At 44.3% G+C, this 18,041-nt stretch overlaps 1 protein-coding gene across 1 annotated transcript in view; it reads right to left on the bottom strand.

Annotated features, from left to right (window-relative positions):
- The window catches only part of LOC146809140 (IgGFc-binding protein-like), a 129,372-nt gene that overhangs the window by 65,832 nt on the left and 45,499 nt on the right, over nucleotides 1-18,041 (bottom strand). Inside the window, exons 7-8 of the mRNA XM_085614830.1 lie at nucleotides 11,856-12,451; nucleotides 6,265-6,844 (exon numbers count right to left, since the gene is read on the bottom strand). Of these exons, the coding sequence (XP_085470956.1) occupies nucleotides 6,265-6,844; nucleotides 11,856-12,451 (1,176 nt within the window). The remainder of the gene's footprint in view (nucleotides 1-6,264; nucleotides 6,845-11,855; nucleotides 12,452-18,041) is intronic.

The raw sequence follows: 18,041 nt of genomic DNA, 5'->3' as shown, positions 1-18,041 counted from the left end.
GCCTGTGTTTTTGACTGCTCTTGATGTTATCCAGTTTGCTAACTATAAATGGACAATGTATTGCTGTGCATGAAGGGCATGAGGGATAGTGCCACTGCGTTCCTACCCTAGGTGGACAGACTTGGCGAGATGTCAGGTCTCGTGGTCAATAGGGTCTAGTCATGCCTGTTCCCACTCACTAATGCAGGCTTTTGTGACATTGATTCAGACACTACACAGTGTCTCCCCAGCCGCGGACGATGGCGACCAAAAATGTAATAAATAATTAATTGTACCTCGTCGTCGTCTGTCCAAATCGCCCCCACCTCTTACCTGCATGGGCCGCTGCTGGGTCTCCCACTAAAGAGACAGGCGTTCAAGCCTTTGCCAGTTGGGTTAGCCTATCCGCCCTTAGAGTTTCAGAGGTTAATGCAAAAAACATTTGGGGATATGAAGGGGGTAGGTTATTTTCAAGAAGACATATTGATATATTGGAAAGATGAGAAAGATCATGACAGTAAATTAAAACATGTTTGGAAAAGTTACAAAGCAGTGGCATCACTGCAAAAGTGGAAAAATGCTAAATTAAGGACAATAGTGTGACTTTTCTAGGACACACTCTTGGAGTTAATGGGGTAAGACCTTGTGAAAAGCTGGTAGACAGTATTGTTAACAGTATGGTGCCTAGCAACACGGATGATGTGAAGTCATTTTTAGGGGTAACTGAATTTTATGCCAAATTAGTAAAAAAATATTCCGACTAGACTAAGTCAATTAGGAGTTTACTCAAGAAATCTTCAAAAATTTGACTGGTGTCAAGGGTGTCAAAAGGACTTTGACAACATCAAGTTGGAAATCGCAAATGCACCCAATTTAGGATGTTTTGATATGTCCTGCAAGACTCCGCTTACCACTGATGCCAGTGCATATGGATTAGGAGCAATTCCTACATAAATTCAGGAAGGTGAAGAAATTGCAATTGCTTATGCTTCTTGCCGATTATCTGAAATGGAACAACACTAAATAGCACTAATTATGATTATTGTTTGAAAACTGGGACATAGCATGCAGATGTTAGTGCTTTTTACCCTAAAATCGGAATGCCCGCAGGTGTTGCAAGGAGTGTGTTGCTTACTGTACAAATTGTAAATTTATCATGTGATGTGACAGGAGCTGCTGGATATCTCGAATTACCTGGGTTGACTGTAAATAGGGCCTTCTGGAGATAAACTTGTGCAAAGGCAACGTAATCCATATTCCTTATCATAAAACACTAAGGGGCATATCAGCAACAACCGGCGATAATTATCGCTAAGCGCACTTAGCACTAGGATAATTATTGCTGGCTAGCGTAGATTTTTATCGCTGAGATAGCGTGCTATTAGCAACGCTTGTCTCAAAAGCGATAAAAATCCTCGCGCTAACTGCCTAACGTGAGATTATCGCTGGAAACCCAGCGATAATCTCACGCAATGTGGCGTTAGCTTGATGATAGGGCCCTACAAACTTAGCCATGATATCCACCTTCCATAGGATATCATGGCTAAGTCAGTCCTGAAGCAGGCGTAAGGAAAGTAGCGATAACAGGGGTTATCGCTACTTTTCTTGCCGCTATGCTTCATAGCGTGGGGCTTGATGATAGGAGAAATGTCGCTTAGCGACATTTCTCCTGTCATGTCAGGAACGCCCACTTTGCCTCTCATTAGAGATGCAAAGCTGGGCGTTAGGAATCCCTACGCTAACGCAAGTTTTCACGCATTAGCGTGAGCTTGCTAATTAGGCGATAAAATGATCTATTCTATCGGCACGCCTTGCTGATATGCCCTTAAATGTGCCTCTCACAACATTACAAATATCCATCGGGATGTGAGGCTGTGTCAGCATTAGATATTTAACATTTTTGGGCATTAACCAGACCTTCATAGGACACAACTTATCTGGCAAAGGCAGGCAATGAGAAGAGGTCCATGATCTTCTTGTGAGATAACTAAGGTGTGTGCTGCTAGACTTGGACTGGGGTAGGAATTAGCTGTGTGATATTTTGTTGCACTTATTGGTGGATACTTTGTGCTGCACTCTGTAGTCTTGACATGAGATTCAAGCTTCAATGCAGACAGAGCTGCCAGGTCTTTAAACTGCTGTGTGACATTTTCATGGTTCCAGTGGAGTATGAGTTATGTTTAGGGCTCCCGGTGTTATGGTATTTATTTTTTTAGCTTTTCCGTCTGTATTTATCCATATTTATTTTTTCCTACTTCATCTGTATTTATCCATATTTATTTTGTGTTTTGGGACAAATGAAGTTGTAAAACTGTACATTTCCATATTTATATAATTGACAGACTAGCACTCATATTTTGACGTCTATCTGTTTTAGCTATTTAAGATGACAAATATTATATAACAAAACATCCACTGGTAAATATTAGCATTATAATACAAATGTATATTGATACATGGCATTATTTAATGAAATTGCATCCTGTTTTTTAAATTTTCCATGCTGTCTATCCGCTCAGGTGTTGGCCTATAATTCATGAAAGACAGCACAGAGTCACTTAAAAGAAACCCAACTTTCTGTATTTATCCACTTTTAAAAATAAATGCAGGCAGAAAACACATTGTTTTCTGTCTGTATTTATCTGTAAAAATCCGTAAAAACGGAAAACCGGGAGCCTTAGTTATGTTCTACTGCCAAATACGTGACACGTTGAATGACACATTCTCCATAAAATAAAGTGGTAAAGTCCATGTAAGGTTATACATATACAAATGAATCACTTTGAACAATGAGAAGCTCTGAAACAGCATTGAAACTGCTGCAAACAGCCTGATGAGGAAGATTCATCTACACTAAACTACTTGACGGTCAGTGCACTTGCTGGATACATCTCTGTGCAGTCTAGCCACAAGTCTCACTCATCATATACCATGGAGGGGTAATATGCCTGAGGCTAAGCACTTCATAGTCAACATGCAGGTCTCAGATTTGGATTTTGTGTAGACAGCTCATCTGGTTACTGCTTATGCTTGAGAGAACCTTTTGTTACCCGCAGGCCACAAGGCACACTCCTTGAGTTATAGCTCAGTGAGTTACGAACTGACACCCACAAGCTGCAGGGCGCAAGTTTGGAACCTTGTTATTTCCTCTTCAGGTTTTACTTATTCTAAGGTTGCTGTTAAGTTTGTTTTGGGTAGTAAGAAGACTTGTTAATTCTGTATAAATATTTATTTCTGAATTATGTATTAAGACAGAATAAAATTGTGACCTTTTTACAATGCATCCACATCTCTCATGATGAACACATATAGTGCTGATGGTCTGATGCATGGATACTCCTAATGACTACACACACACACAGGTGTGAACTGGGCCTGGACTCTGACACTTAAGAAAAAAAACGACATACTGGAATCTGGCTGGCTGGAGGGTGAGTACGACACACTGGTAGGTGTGAGCAGCCCTTAGGCTTTAATGCTGCTGCAGTTGAGTCTCCAATCGAAGGCCTATGAGCTGATTGCTGCCCGCCAGTGACAGGTGCATTTTAGTGCGGTGATGGGGACAACACACTAAAATGTGCTGGTCTAACTCCTGATGCATGGCTCTTGGCAGGGCTGTGTAGATTAAATGGCAAAACGAAGGAATTTAGCAATGTCAATGCTTTTGGGACAATTCTATCACGCCGGGACAGAACCAGACTGATAGTAGCTTCTTATTACTTTAGGGAGGCGCAGCGTCTTTCGAGGGTTGGTTTTCGTTCCTTTGGTACTACTGTGATTTCATAACATTACGGCAGATGGTCAAGGTTCGTAGGAGTCAGTCTTTTAACTATAGCTGAGCCTCATTGTCAGACTAGTAGAGATGTTGTCCTAGCTGCCGTCCTCCAGAGAGTCACAATATATGCTGGAGAAAGGATACTGAGTTTGTTGAGATACAGTCTTTTATCTTTAACTGCTACAATCTGTATATGAGGTATGAACTGAATCCTTTTACAATGGGGTCTACAGTGTCCGCTCTAATATTTTGAATATTCAGGAGGATATTGTGGTCTACAATGCCAAATGTTTGGATAGGTGGAAGAACGAATGGAATATCAATAGTGAAAGAATTTCTGTTTTTAGCACCAGTTAATTTTCGGATACTGACACCCAGTTTTTTGGATCTGGAACAAGGCTGGTCTATCCTAAGGGGGGACAGATCTTGCGGGGTTACATGAAAGTACTCAGACTGATTCCGGGAAGTTATGCGAGCACGAGGACTTGCGCATGTCGGCTGCTCACGTGAATGTTTAGTGCCAGGAGCTTGTTCCATGCTGTAAAATCAGCACAAACTGCAGCACAGCAGGGGGCGCTGCTTCTTTCTTCGGCTCAAATTTATCTTCTACTTGAGCAGCAGCTTTCTCAGTGAGAATGGCTGCGACCTGCCGCATCTTCCCGCCTTGAGAACTCTCGACAGGAGACATTATAGCACCGGAAAATAGCACAAGGGGCACAAATACTCGCTCATGTCATTTTGGTAATCTGCGTTTCAGAAATAAGTTGGCAGAGTTTTGTCAGAACTCCGCGTTCCGAGTGGGCAAAGCTCCGCCAGCGGAGCGGAATTTTCACCCACCCCTAGTAACACACATGAACGTGACAGCCTAAAGTGAGTGGTCTATGAGTGAAATAAGAATGCTGAACCTGGGTGGGCTAAATTGTAAAGTTTTTGTAAAGACCACTGCACAGTTAAAAAAGCACCTAGACACAAATACGTTGCCTGAACGATTGAGAGACATTGTTTACAGCTGCTACTGTTAATCAAAATGAATATTGCAGAACTGGGCTCATTTATTTCAGGTCAGAGTGGCGTTGCTCCTTTCTAGGTTCATCGATGCACTATTTCCATTTTAAAGTGCCAATGAAAGCAGATGCATTATCTGCAATAAGGGTCTGATTTGCAGGTCACAAACGGGACGGACATCGCATCGCAAGTGCATTATATCCAATGGCTCTTGTAGTGTGTTGGATGGAATATCCATCACATTTGTGATGGAGTAAGCAGTCCACCGAAATCTAAATCAGGCCCTAAGTGATGTAAGTGCTTCAAAGGAGGAAACATTGCTTTTTATTCCTTAAGCGTGGCTCATGTAGGATGATGGAGTGGTGGACTATTATGAGAAAACCAAATTGCCATTACCTAGTAAAATATTCAAACTAATATGTATTGGCCCAGAATTGAATCAGAATGACTACATTGTTGTAGAATAAATGTGTAAATTCAGAAAATGAAATTACAAGCTACGTTGACATTGTGGATCTATTTCTACTGATGAATGGACTCAGTGCATTAGAGTGCTAGGCTAGCAGCCTTGACATAACCATGCCAAGGGCACTGCGCATGGCCTATGCGGCGATTCTGTTTCTATTAAATGTAATCAGCGTTTATTGCCTACCAACATGCAGTCCCACTTCTATTCATCTGGCCCTGTAGGGTCTTGGACAACTTTGGTAAATTACTATTGTTTCTGTTTCCTGACTAAGAACAGCTTGCTGAATGTCTGTCAGAGTCCTTTCTTCACGGCTTATGGCAGCTTCTAGTGAGGTTATGTGTGCTCTCTTTCTTAGTCGGAGACACTTGTGTGCATTTTGTGCCTGGTTATTAAGACAAAGTTAGACAACGCTTTCTTGTATATCTGGTGAGAAGTGCCCGTGAGTTGGTCTTGGCAAACAACATTGCAGCATATTCACTTCCTGCTCATGTGCTATCCTAGTGGAGCGGCCTACCCATGGTTTTGGTTAAGACAACAGTTTATGCGATCCCCAATCATCTTCATGTGCCTGAAGGATTCAACGAACATCCATGAGCCCTTCTTTTGAGGAAATTACTCATGTTGTTTGTTGTTACTTCACTTTAAGAACTAGTGTTACATATTGTCCTGCTATGGACCCAGCCTCCCATTGCCCCTTGATTTATGACAAGTATAAGAATGAAATTCGTGAAGTATTGTTATTCAAACAGACTGTATAGGATTCTGGCTTCATGGCACATGTTCAACATCCTTGCTGTAGTCAAATAAGTCACAAATAAGTGCAAAGCTATGTGTTCAGCCAATGAGGCACTTCCTCATAACTCACCTCTTTCCACAAATCTCCACATCACAATGCGCTTCACGCTCTGAGTCCCTGATAATTCTGATGGCTATATCTAGTTCCTGAACATTCGTTCTTTCTTTGGATCCATTGTTAATAGTTTTGACAGAGACAGTACAGGTTAGGAAGAAATTGAGAAATCTTTGCATTACTTACGGCAGATGGACTGGTCCCTCCAAGGCTTTATGTTGACCCCCATGTCCTCGCATTCCAGCGCATAGCTCTGAATACTGTCACACAGGACTCTGCGGTCTCCATTTGCCTGACAAAGATCAAACATACAGCGAGCAAGGTGAAGATTTGCATTGACCCTTGAATAGCAGGCTGAGAAGGGGCCACCAGGCTGTACCAAGATACCACAGAACTGTAACTGTTTGTAGACTTCCTTGCTTTTCTGATCACAGTCTTGGCAGGCACTGCCAGACGTCCCACAGCCACTGTTACAGGTTATCCCTGGAAGATGGAGTGCCCAAGCAGAGGCAAAGGTGGTGGCATCAGACGCCAGTCTGTTGTCTGGGAGCAGAAATTTACTGTTCTTATCCCCGTTGTATCTGCCACACAAGCCACACGTTTGGTTCCTATAGTTACCTGGGACAGTCACTGTTACCTGGTAGGCCAGGTCATATGCCACGTTCAGGCCAAAGTCTGTTTCGACAATGATTTTAATGCCTTTCTGGTAGATTTGAAGTATCCCGTCAGGTAGGTTGAAAGGAAGGGTGTAAAGGACTCCATTTACCTGCAAGATAATAAACAAAACCCTCACTAAAATGATCACCAGTTGTGGTTGCTGATTAAAGAGGATAGACCATTTGAGCCTGAATTGCTATCCTAGGTCTAGATTTAACACTTAGACTGGGACTATCAACGATGTCAGATATTAACTCATGGAAAAACGAAGATAGAAACCTGTCCATGAGAACCCAAACTGTGTTCTTGTATAGTTTTTCCTTTCCCCTTGCTGATCCTTCTATGTTCCCTACTGTTTCATGAGCTACCTGCTGTTTGTGTGCTAGGTCATCTACCCTCCCAGTGCATGCTTCATGCAAATCCAGTGCAGAGATGAACTTGGATCTACTGACACTTTGAGGTATGCCAGCAAATCAAGTATTCGAAACACTGAAATGCAGATATGAAGTTAGCTTCAGTTCAGCAATGTAAATGTGCGCATGTACTGCTATGTCCATAGTGCAAACCTAGCTTGTGAGCACAACTCAAGATTGGGAACATCAAGTGGACATTTTACATATCTGAACAACACATTTAGAATTGCATTGCATTATAGCGACACCTTCTTGCAACAAAATAAACTCCATGGAGGCTTTTTTTTGTTCTATGTGGGCTGCATTCTGCAGCACAGATGGAAAGAGGAAACAAACGAGGAGAAATGAAAAGATTACTCCTTGTTGTGCCTGCTCAGGGGAGGCATATGGTTTAGGTGCTGTCCCAGGTTTACGTGATTTTGTAAATATGGGGCAGTGTCACAATCATGGGTTTTGCATGGAAACACCCACCACAATGTCCATGGAACATCTCCTTGATGCAGAGTAAGGCGAGGGGCTGCCTTGCCTTACTTCATATCTATGAGGCCATGTCAAGTCAAGCAGGGTGGCTTTCCGTCTCCTCAGATATATGATTGAGAGGCCTACATCACCAGAGCGTCTAGCAAAAGTGACACTCCAGTGGCGCAAAGCCCCTTGATTGGTGCCGAAGTGGTGATAAGATCCCAGATAAGTCGGCATTGAAGTGGAAGTAGCCTCCTGTATAGAGCTGTTCTCACTTCTGTGCAGGGTCACTGTACTCAACAGAGCAACCGGCACACACTTAGGGGCCTATTAGGATGGCGGGCATACGTAGTGGTGCTGGGACCGGCCGCCAGTGGTGCGGCGGTCCCGCACTGGCAATTAGGATGCCACCGCCACGGTGGCAACCCCCATCCACATTGTGGTATTGTTAATCTTGATATCTGTAAATGTAAACAATGTATATAATAAGTCTGTTGTGTTTATAAAACAAGTCATAATTGTAAAAATGTGTTGGTGGTTCCTTGCCCTCTGCCATTATTCTACCCTCTTTTTATTGCGATTGTGAAAATTATATTGCTTGAATCATTTTTTACGAGTCCACAGGAACCTTTGTTTCCCTTTATATAACCATTACCCTGGTTCCGTTAGTGAGTAGGGTTCCCCTGTCCTTTCTCTTTTGCCCTTTTAACAGGAAGCACATATTCAGTGTTTATTTTGAAAAAAATAAGTGCTAGGGCTCTTTTGACGAAGCCCCTTCAGCTTGCATTACCCATGTCCCCTATTAGCTTTGCCATTGACAGCATCAACACAACTATTAGCCATCGCTCTCCTGCGAGTGTGACAAATAAGATTATTCTAGGCAACTCTAATCTATAATAATGGTGCTAGCAGCAGTTATTGTTCTTTTTTAATGTACATTGACTTATTAAACAGCTGTTGTGCTCAACTAAAAATTTGACAGGCAACGCTGCTATGTGGCCCACTGTCTCTAGAGCCGGTGCTAACAATTCAGTGCCGGTTCCAAGCACTGGAAACCACTGGCTCAAATTAAGCACTGCGCATATTTCAAGAAACAGGTGCAAATCAAGTTGGGATGAACATAATTTTGTAATATCAGCTTAGTATTGAGGCTCCATCACTGCTGATATGAGTCACAGGAAAGAGAAAGCAGGCATAAGGGTAGCATGAGTAGTTCTGTCACTTTTTCAGCACATCAGGTGACAGTTTTAATGGCAGTGTCTAATAGCATCACTGCCAGTGCTTAATTTGTAAAACGGTAAGTGCCAGGGCTCTGCCAGGGAGGCCACTGCAGCTTGCACCACCCATCGCCCTTGTCCTTTCTACCAAAACAACTACTAATGTCTCTCTCGCATGTAAATGAGACAGTTCAGATTATTCCAGGTCCCCAAAGCTAAAGGAATGGCTGGGGAGGCAGGTATTTGCAATTTTAATGTATATTGTATTCCTAAACATCCGTGGCTCTGCTCATCTCTAAATTAGATGAGCAGAGCCACAATGTGGTGGACTGTTCTATGTATGGTGTTGACAATTAGGTGCCGGTGCCGAGCACCGGAAACCAAGTATGTGCCGGTGCTTAGCACCGGAAAGCCCCGGCTCAAATTAAGCACTGATCACTGTGCAAGTGTGAAGTGGAGGGAAGGGTGTGCTGCTGCCACAGAATCTATCCTCTATTGCTCAATGCTGGGACCCATTGGTGAAAATGTTAATTCTGAGCCACATGATCCATATTTCGAGGCAGCAGATTGGGGTGAGGGTGGCATTTACCCTACATCCTCGGGCTTTTCGGGCAGGTGATGTGGTCCGGGACCTAGGAGTCAGGTATTTGTGGGTACACCTAAGGTGTGGGGCCAGGACAGATAAATGGGGACAGTTGAGGAGTGACCGTTACAGTGTTATGAGAATTCATATCACGTTGGTCATTGGGTGCAGCAAATATTTTACTGCATGGATTGTGCCAATATTCTTAGACACCTGGGCTACATCCATTTAGCTGGAGGCAGAGAGAAAGCATATTATTGCAAGCATTCAGCGATTAAAAAAGCGTATGATTTTTTAGTATTCAAACCCATACTTTAACACAATGATGACATAACCGAAAATTGCATCATGTGATCTTAGGTCTAATAAAGTCATAAGAAAGCACATCACCCGACACTGGAGCAAGATAAGAAACAAGAATTGGGAAAGCCAATCGGTCTGGCCTCTCACATAGCTAAAATTACCTCAAGTAATTACTAGGTGTCCTTTTCAAGTCAAAGAAAACAGTGTGAAGTCTTAAACAAGTCTGCAGCCCTTCAGAACTTTACTAGATGTTTCTCTCAACTAAGAAGCAATTGCTTAACAAGTCTTTCACAACGCTGCAGTAACTCACTTTAGTAAATGTCCCTCTTGAGTAAGATGCAGTTGCAATAACCACAAGTCATTACTAGGTGTTCCTGTTGATTCAGACGCAAAAGCATGTAAATTCTTAAACAACAGCCGCGGTCCGTGCAGGTAACATTAGTGGAGCGGTGGGGACGGGTAAGGGGGCATTACGAGGGATGATGCTGAGGGAAAATTAAATAAATAATTAATTTTTCCTAGGCATTATCCCTCGAAATCCCCCCTTACCTGGCCCCACCGCCTCACCGCTGTTACCTGCACGGACCGCAGCTGTTACACAAAGCTGCAGTTCCACAATTTGCTACTAGGAGTCCTACACAAGTCAAATGCAAAAGCATTGAAATCCTTTAATTAAGCTGCAGTTCTACTAGTCATTGCTAGGTGTCCTTCTAAAAGACAAATGCAAAAGCACTGAAATTCTTACCTGCAACTACAGTCCCACTCGTCGTTACAAGGTGTCACTCAAGTCAAATCAATGCAAATGCATTGATATTCTTTCACAAAGGAGTAGTTTCACAAGCTGTGACTAGGTGTCCCTCATAAGTCAAATGCAAAAGCATTGAAATTCGTACATTTAATTGCATTTCCACTAGTCATCACAAGGTGTTCCTCAAAAATCCAATGCAAAAGCATTAACATTCTTTAATGAAGCCGTATTTCTAATAACGCAATTTTCACATGAAGCTGCACTTCCATAAGTGTGTGCTGGGTGTCCTTTTCTAGTCAAATGCAAAAGCCTTGAATTCATACATGAAGCTGCAGTTCCACTAGTCCTTACTTGGTGTCGCTATAGGGTAAGATGCAGAAGCATTGACATTTTTGTATGAAGCTGCGGTTCCACTAGTGGTTACTTGGTGTACCTTGTAGGTCAACTGCAAAAGCACTGAAGTATTTTAATGAAGCTGCAGTTCCACTTGTTGTTAATGGGTGTCCAGCTCAAGTCAGAAGCAACTGCTTCAGATGACCTGCACCAAACTGAGGTGGGTCAGAGTTAATATATAAATCTGCATACATACTTTTACTATTTTAATCATGTGTGCGTCTTTTCCATTGGATGAATTATTTGCCAAAGTGAACTTCTACTAATGAGATTTCTATTTATCTCTTGATATTTTTTTTTTACATTTGTGAACACGGCCTACAATTTATAGGAAATTTGATTAACTAGTAAGTACAAGCAAAACTAGCTTATTTTGGCTGTTTATGTTTTGGTGGGTGTAAGCTTTGTCTTTGATCTGCGAGGAATGTTTTTTGCATTCTGAGAGGCCACATTTACAATTATCTCTGCCCAAAATGTTGTGTGAAAAGGGCAGCTCCGTGAAGATCTTTACAATTATTTTAAAAGGAAAAATGACTGAAGACCGTAGGTATTTATTCTCCAGAAATATTGGTGAAATTACACTGTGATCTTTATGTTCCTTATTCACTCTTGAACCCACCTGCAGCCCTTCGAGTAGTCTTGGAAAATTGCAGTGATAAAAGGGGAAGAAATGCAGAGTTGGGTGTTTTCATCTATCACAGCATTATACCAGATGTAATGCTTTGCTATTATCTCATGCAGCGTGCACAGACCGCTCAGTGTTCCTGGTGAGGTGCAAGGGCCTATAGGGTAGGTCTCAAGGGTCCCCCCAGTGAACCCCTCTTCTTTTGCCCCTTGCTCCTTGAGGTGGACATCAGAGGACCGACCTCTTCCAAGAACCCTACGAACTGAGTGATCTCTGAATCTCATTCCCCAACTCCCTTGAGTAACTCAGGCAGTGAAGCATTCTTTGGTTGCGTTAGTGATTGACAAAACAATAATTGAAACAAATGTTAAGTTACCGTGACAACCCAGGCGTCTCCCTGCATGAGGGTTATATTGACTCCATAGACGTCCACTGTGACCGCTTTGGTGACTGCAATGGTCATGTTGCTCCTGTTTTCTTTTACCACCCTGACGGAGAATGGTTCCAAGGAGGAGCTACCCGCGCAGGACTCGGAGAGGATGTATGAGCAGATCCCTGGTAAGTCGTAGGCCACCATGTCAAAGGTCCAGAGGTGGAGATTGCCGTATGCAGAACACATTGATGACCCAACTGCATTGCATCTTCGCACACCATCGACCAACTCGCAGACCTCATTGGGGCCGCACGAGTGGTCTTTGCACTTCACACCGCCATTGTTCTTACAGACGCAGCGCGTGTTGCAGTCGTCCTCTGGGAAAAACGTTGCACCAGCTTTGTAGTAGACACCTTTGTAGCTGCAACCACAACGGGAGATGGGAACACACTTGTCATCACTGAGAAGGAAGCCATCGTCACAGACACAGCCTTCTTTGCATTTAGCAGTGCATTCAACCTGGTTGAACAAGTCACTGCATGTCTTACCACAGCCTCCTGCACATATTTCATAATGGCTGTTTTTAGGGCAACTCATTCCTGTAAGAAATAGGAGAAATTCAAATGAAATGTTTATCGCTTTCGTTTGAATTCTTAGCATTGTTAAATTCACCAGATCAGCAATACAGGAGAAGGAAGGGTCCTTCTCCTACAGAAGCAGTGATACAACAAGGGCAGGATTGTTAAACTTTGTTGGGCAGCCCGTGTAAAGTCAACTTGGTCATTGAGTTAGGTGAAGTGGGAGAAGTCAGAGAAAACATTTAGAGGCCCTAATCAATTTAAAGATTTTGTTGCCCCAATAAATATCTAATACAAATATAAACAGTAATAAACCATAAAATTACATTTCATTGTTCAAAATGAAACAAACTTACAGTAAAAAGGAAAATAATGTTTATTTTTTAAGGGCAAGTTGCACAACTCACAAGTTATACACATTTTTTATCACAGGATGTGGAGAGCACACTAGACAAATATTACAGGTTCACACAGATGCCCTATTGTTCAGTTCACATGATCATGTTCAAAGAGATCACATGATTAGAAAGCAATTCTGTTTGGCTACCCCACATTACTTTGCCATTGTCACCATGCACTCACATACACTATTTCAGATTCTGCCTTTCATGTGAATTCATCATATCAGGTCAATCATATGGTAAATTGTTGCACCATCTTTATGCAAGAGATAGACAGAATTTGGGTCAAGAATGGAATTAGTAATTCAAGGATAGGGCATGTATATGCCTGGAACAACCTGAATATTCATTGGAATTATGGCAGATTGGCAGTGATGGGCCTCTATTCGGAAAGTGATAGCCAGAATGCACAAAGGTGCACCTGAATGTGGGAAGGGGTGGGAAGATTTGGACCGGGCCTGGCAGTGGCTGCCATATGACAATAGCTGCCACTGGCAAGGAGAACAGGCATTTCTCTGTTGGCCGACATGCACAAATTAGTTTCTAGTGGTCTCGAGTAGTCAGTGGGGGCTGTGCTAGCCAGAGGCAGCTGTGGGTGGGCCCAGGCTGCCTTTATAAGATTGGGCCAAAAGGTAAGGCACCCTCTTTCACTACTGGCCCGTAGCTACCTCCTGCTTACTGGTCATCATCTACAATGCCAAAAATTCCAGGCAACACTAATGGGGGACTTTTATGTTATGGTTAGCCAGCATGCCCCACGGGATGCACACACTGTGTCATTAATGACCCCTAAATATGTTAGTGAATAAGTGTTGGTTCTAGCTAGTTTGCACCCAGAAATAGCCGTAATATGTCCATAAGAACCACAACTCGAGTCAAGACAGTGTCTAGAGGATGTAGAATCGATGGGACCAGAGGGGAAAGAGTCTAGTTCACTCAGGAGTGACCAGCGGGCTCGGTAGACAAATGCCCACCGATGTCGTGTGCTTGAGGTGTGAAGATGGAGACCTTGACTCTACAGCTGCAGGGACAAGAAGACATCGAGAATTACCAGGAGCCAGCTACAAGCTGTCGCACAAAAAATTTCGAGTGCTGAGGGGTCCGTATCCGGCGGGAGCACCAACAAGATTTGGCAGCGGCAACCCATGAAGAAGGTCAAAAAGATTACGGTCTGGCCCAGTAAGGACCAGGAGACTCAGCACAGCGAGGGGAGTCAGAGCAGGCCTGAAGCAACCAGGGGTGCCCAGGAAAAGCAGAGCGGGAGCCAAGGGCTTCCTGAACTGTCTTAAACTAGAGTATGCAAGGAGGGCACCAAATGTGCTCGTCAAAGCAGACCGGTGGCGCTGGCAAGTGCCCCCACCCTGGCCCAGTACACTAAGTTCTGTCTGGGAGGTGGTCACACCTCCCTGTGACAGGAAATCTGTTATTTTACCTTCCCAAGCGCGAGCTCAGCAGCAGGAGGGCCGAATCGTTTCTGGGTTGGCAGCAGCACTAGCTGGCTGGCAGGCCCTAGAAGGCTGTTACCAGGAGTACTGGGGGCTTCCCGGAGGAGCCATCAGTGCATGAAATTATACCTCCAACAGCGTTAACAGCATTGGGGTATGATTCCAACATGTTTAATACCAAACATGCTCAGATTCGGCACAGCCACTATATAGTTAGCCACCGAGTAATGACGGATAGCCACTATATGTATTAAAATGACTGGCTGCACTTACAGACCTTGGAGAATTGTCTCTGGGGTTTGTAGGGTTGTCCTGATCATCCAGGGGCACGCAAAGACTTATAACCCAGCACCCTGCTTTCTGGATTGAAAGGCCTGCCTTAGGGGTGACTTATAGGTCTAAGTGTAGTGACCTCAGATATAAGAACATTTGTATCTGTCATAAGTAGTGCTAGCACCAGCTTAGACAGCCTTCATTGGCAGGCATGTAGTCAAATTTTAGTGGTCTCTCAAGGGTGGCGTAATACATGCAGCAGCCCATGGGAGACCCCTGGTGTACCTATGCCCTGGGTACTTTAATACCATATACTAGGGACTTATAGCGGTACACCAGTAGCCAATAGTGGAGGTACAGAAGTACTTACCATGTCAATTTTGGGAGGAAGCACAGTGACTGGGGTCCTGATTAGCAGGATCCCACTCAGACTAGTCAATAAAACATACTGACGCTGGCACAAAGTGGGGTAACAATGACAGCAGAGCCTACTTTCCTACAACCGTGATAAGTATTCTGTTTATTATTTGAGGTGGGTTCGCACCCTTTCAACTAATACTCAAATTTTTAGAGAGGGCATGGACCTTCCTAAAACCATAAGATGCCTGGGACTGGCTCAAAGGGTGGAGAGCTGTTACCAAAAAAGTGACAGAAAATAAACAAATGAAGTATACATCGGTGAGACCACGTCTTAGACAGTCCATGTCAATGCGGCATGCGCGGTGAGCGTGACTAAGGCACTCACATCTCTATTGTGCATTGCTTCTAGCTAAAAGGATGAAGAATTAGAGGCTGGGTCTAATCTTAGATGGCATGGTGGGCAAAAGAATGATGGTTTGGAATGGTATGTTGAGAGGTTGCCTGTGGTTAGACTTATTGCAAGCAGCCTCCCATCACCTTTTGTGTGTTTGATGTAATGCACTAAGTGGCCAAGAGTATGCACAGACATGGGTCCCTTACACACTCTGCCACTGTAAACAAGCTACACCTGACTGAGTAGGCCCAATCATGCTGAAACCGGTCTTAGGTTGCTTGTGTTCTGGTTCAGGGAGGTCCTGAGTCGGCTGATCGTACTGGACTGTTTCCATTAGAGCAAGATCAAGACCAATTTACATATGGCTGGATCTATTCTGAGCTGGCATGGTGGTTAGAAGAACAAGGCGTTGGAATGCTACCCCAAGTGATTGCCAGTGGTTACAATTATTGCAAGCAGCCGGGTTACAATCCTTCACAGAAATGAAGAGGTATAAAAAATGCCTGAGTCTGAACTATTTAGATACCATCAGATTAGGCATGGCCTGGCCACTCGCATACCAAAAGCCAAAATCATTGAGGATGCAAATCCCATGGAGTACAGAATCATAACCAAGCCTGCCCCAAAAAGGTAACATCTCTTACCTATAAAAAAATAATTAAAAACTCTAACTATAGCACAGATAAGCTCAAGGAAAATGACAAAAGGAATTGGGGAAAACACAGTCAATCAATCATTCAATCAAGCCATATATGTACAGCGCAGCTTTTCACCCAAGAGGGTATCCAGGTGCTGGCTGATGGTCGCAGTCGAAAAGCCAGGTCTTGAGCCCCTTCCTGAAGTTGGTCAAAGAGGGTGAAGTCCGGAGGTGAAGGGGTAGGGTGTTCCAGGCTTGGTGGCAAAATGGGAGAAGGAGCCCCCTCTGGTGTGGCAGTGGCGATTGCATGGGATCAGTGCAAAGGAGAAGTGTGCGGAGCGGACGTTCCGGGGGGGGGGGGTGGAATTGCTGACGGTGGTTCAGTAGGCAGGTCCTTGGTCGTGGAGGGCTTTGTAGCCATGTGTCAGGAGCTTGAACTGGCATCTCTTCTGGATTGGGATCCAGTGGAGGTCTTTCCGGTGCTGGGTGATGTGGGTTTTCTTGGGCAGGCTGAGGATAAGTCTGCGGCTGCATTGTGAATTGTCTGTAGTCTTTGTATGATTTTGGTGGTGGTGCCTGTATACAGTGGATTGCCAGAGTCCAGTCTGCTGGTGATGAAGGCCTGTGTTACCATCTTCCTGGTGTTGATAGGGAAGCACTTGAAGATTTTAAGGGGCATGCAGAGTGTGTGGAAGCAGGCTGAGGAGACAGCGTTGACCTGACGTTCACTGAGAGTTCACTGTCAAGGAAGATGCCAATGTTGCAGGCGTGGTCTTTTGGTGTGGCGAAGGGTCCAAGTTCAGACGGCCACCAAGAGTGTTTGCCAAAGATGAGGACTTTCATCTTGTCTGTGTTGAGCTTCAGGCAGTTGTCCTTCATAAAGGCTGAGATGTTCTTCATGCAGTTGTGGGAGTTTATCTTTGTCAAAGATCTGGTCAGCTGAGAGCAATAAGACAAGCTGGGTGTCGTTAGCGTAGGAAATCATGTTGATGTTGTGCGATCTGACAATGTCTGCGAGTGGTATCATTTAGATGTTTGAGTGGTTTGGACTACGAAATGAGCCTTTGGGCACCCCACAGATGTTGTACTTGGCTTGCGACGTGAAAGGATGGAGTCCGACTCTCTGGGTGTGTCTTGTGAGAAAGGATGCCATCCATCTCAGTGCGTTGTCTGTTATACCAATCTGGTGTAGGCAGTTGATGAGTGTCTGTTGGGAGACCGTGTCGAAGGCTGCGGAGAGGTCAAGAAGAATCAGGGTGGCTTATTCTCCTCTGTTGAGTAGGTTGTGGATATTGTCAGTCCCGGCGATCTGGACTGTCTCAGTGCTGTAGTTGGTTCGGAAGCCTGATTGGGAGGGGTCCAATAAGCTATTACTCTCCAGGTGTTTGTTGAGTTGGAGGTTGATAGCCTTTTCCAGGACCTTGGTGGGGAACCAGAGAAGTGAGAGGGGATGGTAGTTCTGGAGTTAGTTGGGGTCTGCCGAGGGTTTCCTGAGTAGGGGGTCTCACCTCAACATGTTTCCAGGTGTCGGTAAAGGTGGCACTGGTTAATGAGACGTTGAGGATGGTGGTGAGTTGGCAGCTGATCTCTTCTCTTCCGAGGTTGAAGATTTGGTGGGGTGTAGGAGTTGGTGGGTGCCAATGAGTGGATGAGATTCATAAGGGTGGCTTTGTTCTGTGTGAAGAGCTGTTTCCAAGCCGAGAGCGGGTGGTCGATGGTGGTGGTGGATCAGAGGCTCAAGGGGTCGGAGGGTTGGGGATCGAAGTTTTACAGATGGTCATTATCTTGTTGAAGTGGTCAGCGAGGGCATTGCAGATTTTCTGTGAATATGGGATGGGGTTTTCGGTGACTGATGGGCAGGTGAACACTCTGAGGATGGTGAAGAGTTCCTTAGCTTGGCCTGTGCTAGTATTGATCTGGTGTGCCAATGCTTCTTATTTTGCGGCTTTGATCTGTCACTGGCTGTTGTTGAGGGCTGATTTGAAGGTGGCTCTGTCAGTGTGATTCCTGCTAGTGCACCATCTTATTTCTAGATGCTTGCATCTGTGTTTTCAGGTGCTGAGTTCCGGGGTGTACCAGCTGACTTATTTGGAGGGTCTGT

Source organism: Triturus cristatus, chromosome 7 (genome assembly GCF_964204655.1).
Source record: "Triturus cristatus chromosome 7, aTriCri1.1, whole genome shotgun sequence".
Classification (NCBI taxonomy): domain Eukaryota; kingdom Metazoa; phylum Chordata; class Amphibia; order Caudata; family Salamandridae; genus Triturus; species Triturus cristatus.
The sequence above is the reverse complement of the archived record's forward strand: the minus strand, read 5'-3'. Positions and strand labels throughout refer to the sequence as shown.